The sequence below is a fragment of the Hermetia illucens genome, chromosome 1, assembly GCF_905115235.1.
Source record: "Hermetia illucens chromosome 1, iHerIll2.2.curated.20191125, whole genome shotgun sequence".
NCBI classification, from domain to species: Eukaryota; Metazoa; Arthropoda; class Insecta; order Diptera; family Stratiomyidae; genus Hermetia; species Hermetia illucens.
The window spans coordinates 565,840-569,724 of NC_051849.1; the positions used below are offsets into that span (position 1 = coordinate 565,840).

The 3,885-nt window shown below is 46.1% G+C and overlaps 1 protein-coding gene across 2 annotated transcripts; it reads left to right on the plus strand.

Moving 5' to 3' along the window:
• The first annotated feature begins 1,927 nt into the window (after window positions 1-1,927).
• LOC119661703 (protein CDV3 homolog) lies at window positions 1,928-3,415 on the plus strand. 2 transcript variants are annotated; one of them, XM_038071154.1, is made up of 3 exons: window positions 1,928-2,266; window positions 2,321-2,608; window positions 2,665-3,415. In XM_038071154.1, exons 1-3 carry the CDS (start codon window positions 2,069-2,071, stop codon window positions 2,893-2,895), a joined length of 717 nt encoding a protein of 238 aa, XP_037927082.1. In that variant the 5' UTR covers window positions 1,928-2,068; the 3' UTR covers window positions 2,896-3,415. The 2 variants fall into 2 exon arrangements, with proteins under 2 accessions (XP_037927082.1, XP_037927081.1); XM_038071153.1 differs by having other exon boundaries at window positions 1,929-2,266; window positions 2,315-2,608.
• Window positions 3,416-3,885: the final 470 nt, after the last annotated feature.

The following is a 3,885-nucleotide window of genomic DNA, read 5'->3' on the forward strand; positions in this document are numbered from 1 at the left end:
AAGACGACACATGATAGGGCATCCCCTTGTCGTAGACTGTTGTTGATGTCGAATGGTCTTGAGAGTGATCCTGCTGCTTTTATCTAGCCTCGCACATTGGTCAGGGTCAGCCTAGTCAGTCTTATTAATTTCGTCGGGATACCGAATTCTCTCATGGCCGTGTACAGTTTTACCCTGGCTATGCTATCATAGGCGGCTTTAAAGTCGTTGCCCATATTCCAACAGTTTTTCCATCGCTTGCCGCAGACAGAAAAATCTGATCTGTTGCTGATTTGCCTGGAGTGAAGCCTCTTTGCCATGGGCCCATGATGTTCTGGGCGTATGGGGCTATCCGGCCTAGCAAGATAGAGGAGAATATCTTATAGATGGTACTCAGCAACGTGACACCTCTATAATTGCTGCACTGTATGATATCTCCATTTTTATGTATGAGACAGATAATGCCTCCTTGCCAATCGTCAGGCATTGATTCGCTGTCCCATATCTTGAGCAGAAGTTGATGAACCACTTGGTGTAACTGGTCGCCTCCATATTTAACCAATTCGGCTGTAATTCCATCGGCTCCTGGCGACTTATGATTTTTTAGCCGGTGAATGGCACGGAATGTTTCTCCTAAACTTGGTGGTGGCAGTATTTGTCCGTCGTCTTCAGTTGCCGGGACCCCCAACTCGCCGATGTTCTGGTTGTTCAGTAGCTCATCAAAGTACTCAACCCATCGCTCTAATATGCCCATTCTGTCGGAAATCAGATTTCCCCTCTTTGTCTCGGCAGGATGAGCATCGAGGTGTATAAGGCTTCATCCTGCTGACTTGTTGGTAAAACTTGCGCGCCTGGTGCGGTTGCTCCCTGTACTTTTCTAGTTCACAGACTTGTTTGTTCTCCCAGGCTTCCTTTTTCCGTCTGTGAAGTCGCTTCTCCGCTCGACGGAGTTCGTGATAGGTGTAGCGGCTCTTCTCCAGGAAACCGGTCCTTGTCCATCACATCTCTTGTAACGCTGTTATATCAGCCATATATTGGGACAGGGTATCGGCTAGCTGCTCATCAGCTTTATCTCTGTACAGGGAGCGCACGTTCTATGAGAAAATGCGCAAATCGTTAATCCGTTGTCGTTGCCGAGTTCGTCGTTGTAAAGTCCATCCTGTCCGAGGCTCCTTTCGTGGCTCCGTAACATCGGTTTTCCGTGTAGGGTTGTCAGCCTTACCCAACCCCCAACCTGGAGGACCAGTTTGTACAGTTTGTCCCGTTTTTAGGCGGGGGAGACTCGCCTTCATCCTTCTCCGTCTGCAGCTTTTCGTTACGAAGGAGCTCCCAGCGGTTACCACGTGGAGGTGTAGATAGGGTTTGGCAGTAGAGCTGTTGGTATTGGTTCAGCAGGCATTTTCCAGGTTTTATGCTCTATCGTGGGTACCAATCCACGTTTCGCCCTGGGACCTATACTACCCTTTGACCACCATATGATGCATATTTGCATTTTTTTTGCCATTACTCAAAAAGTATGCCAGGCAAATATTGCAGACAAACATGGTTATAACGCTTGTAACAGAAGAATATATAGTGGAATATCGTAAAAAAGCGAAATGAAGTGAAAAATACTCAATCGTACGATGAATTATGCCACCTGGAGCACATTTTTTGATAATTTGAAGTTTCTCCAGAAATCTATAACTTCGGTAACTTAACTCATTCGATAATTTGGGACGTTAAAATGTCTTCTATTTCCATACGTACGAATCTCAAGATATTTCATAATAAAATGTTCCCCTTGACCGGAAGTGCTATCGTAGGGCTGTGCAATTGGAAACCGAGTGAATGACAATAAACAAGATTTAAACCGTTTTGTGCTTGCATTGAACGTACTATTGTTGAACAGTCGGCCGTCATCAACTTCAGCCAACTACACAACTGCACTGCCGTTTATGCCGCGCAGTGGCAACACTTTTACGCACATCTGTACAGATTTGAAAGGTCGCGGATCCGCATGTTGGTTGTCGCGGCCCGTCATTAGCGAAGTCTGGAAATTGCTATATTTTCCATTAATTTTGAAAGAAAACGTACAATACAATCTAGAATGGCCGACCTGGATGACTTTTTCGCCAAAAAGGATAAGAAGAAATCCAAGACGAAGCGATTTGCGACGGCAGAGGAGTTAGCCAAAAAACTAGACGACACGTCAAAACGCACTCAAGAGCCCCCGAAGCCACGGAAAGACCGACTCGTAAATAGCAATGCGGGCGGCGAGGGCGACGATTCGAGCAACTCGGAACAGGTAAGCGGGACCATGTTGCCGTTAACAGCGTGCTGAATTGTTTTCAAGTTTCAGCGGCAAGAGGACGAGTGGAAGGAGTTTGAGGAGGAGGAGCGCAAAGACTACACGGGCCTAAAAATCGGTCAACTAACCATCACCGATGAAGAGCAGAACCAAGCGAACCTGGGACAGGGGGGAGACTATGGCAACGACGGCGGCAGCGATGGTGAAGAAAACACCACGGAAGGCCGTAAACCCGGCCCATGGAAAAAGGTGGTACCGCCGGATGACGTTGTGGAAACGGCGCCGATTGACAACAAAACACCCAACAAAATCTATATTACTCCTGCGCTGAGAAACCAGGTACACATAGACTTCGCTGAGGTTTGTCCTTAAATTAACAAAACCTATCCCTGCAGCCTCTGCCGAGAGCAACGAAAGCACGCAATCGGGCTGCGCCCGATATCACAAATGAGGATTACTTCCCAACGCTCGGTGCTGCGCGACCAGAAGAGCAACGCAAAAAGAAGAACGAGCCTGCATTCGAAGAAGTCCGCCACGGCGGCAGAATCACCCGCGTTCAAGAAATTCAAAGTGCTCCCGTCTCCATAGGAAATCGATTCAAATCACTCGCAGACGACGACAGCTAGGAACTCTGCGCGCCAAGCATCACCTGCTGCTCCAAGTATTTCTCTGCGCTTGAATTTTAACAACAAAATAGAAATCAAACTTCTCCGAAATTGCATTTATACTCAATCCAGCTAATCGTCTCCAATACTGTCGTTATCACTGTGAACAATTCAACATCGAACGAACAAGGACTTTTCGAGATTATCGCAAACTTACCGAAGCCCACTTGCGGTCATACAAATTGTCAATCTAACTCTCATCAATTCTTGCACCGGCGGCGGGCGGCGCACCTGCTCCGATTCCGCGTCGTGGTGCTTCCCTGTTGATATAATTTGTTCAAATTTCCAATATCTCCCCAAGGAAAGAGTTTGCTTAGAAAGAGTTTTTCCAAATTTCTAGGGTTTTAGCTGTGTCGGTACTATCACTTTGTGATGGACGCTGTTAGTTCGTTGCATAGGTTTTTTTATTTTGCGTCAGAAATTGTTTATGTAAATTTTCTATTTTATGAATTCGAAAATAGAAGAAAATATCGATCAAGTACTTCAACGGGATTTGTGTTTTCTTTCCTGAGAACCCTTTATGATGTCCGGAAGTTCGTTAGAATTCTTTACGGTCCCCACGCTTGGCAATCAACGTTATTGGTCCTGTTTTGCGCACGTCAAAAGCGCAGATGAGCTTAATGGTCCGCGCCTTATACAATTAGTAATCCCATTTAACCACTAGATCCTCTGTAGTTTGGCTAGCTTGGCAGCTTCATTCCGCTAACTGTATCAGAGTCATTAAATGTTTGAATAAAATTTTGAAGCACCTTCTCCGGAACTGACGGAACAAGATATCACTGTTGGCGATGGTTTGTGGGTAGGACTTAGAAGAACGATCCCAGAAGTTCGTGGAAAGATGGTGCTTTCAGCGAAGTGCAGGGGAATCCCCATATTTCCTATCCGTATTTCCGCCTAATTCATAGAAAAATGCCAGTCACCCAGGAAATTCTTGGTACTAATCTTTGACGT

Coding starts and splice junctions, on each gene's coding strand:
- LOC119661703 (XM_038071153.1), top strand. CDS start 2,069: ATGGCCGACCTGGATGACTTTTTCGCCAAAAAGGATAAGAAGAAATCC. Junction 2,267..2,314: donor ATTCGAGCAACTCGGAACAG/GTAAGCGGGACC, acceptor ATTGTTTTCAAG/TTTCAGCGGCAAGAGGACGA. Junction 2,609..2,664: donor CTCCTGCGCTGAGAAACCAG/GTACACATAGAC, acceptor CTATCCCTGCAG/CCTCTGCCGAGAGCAACGAA.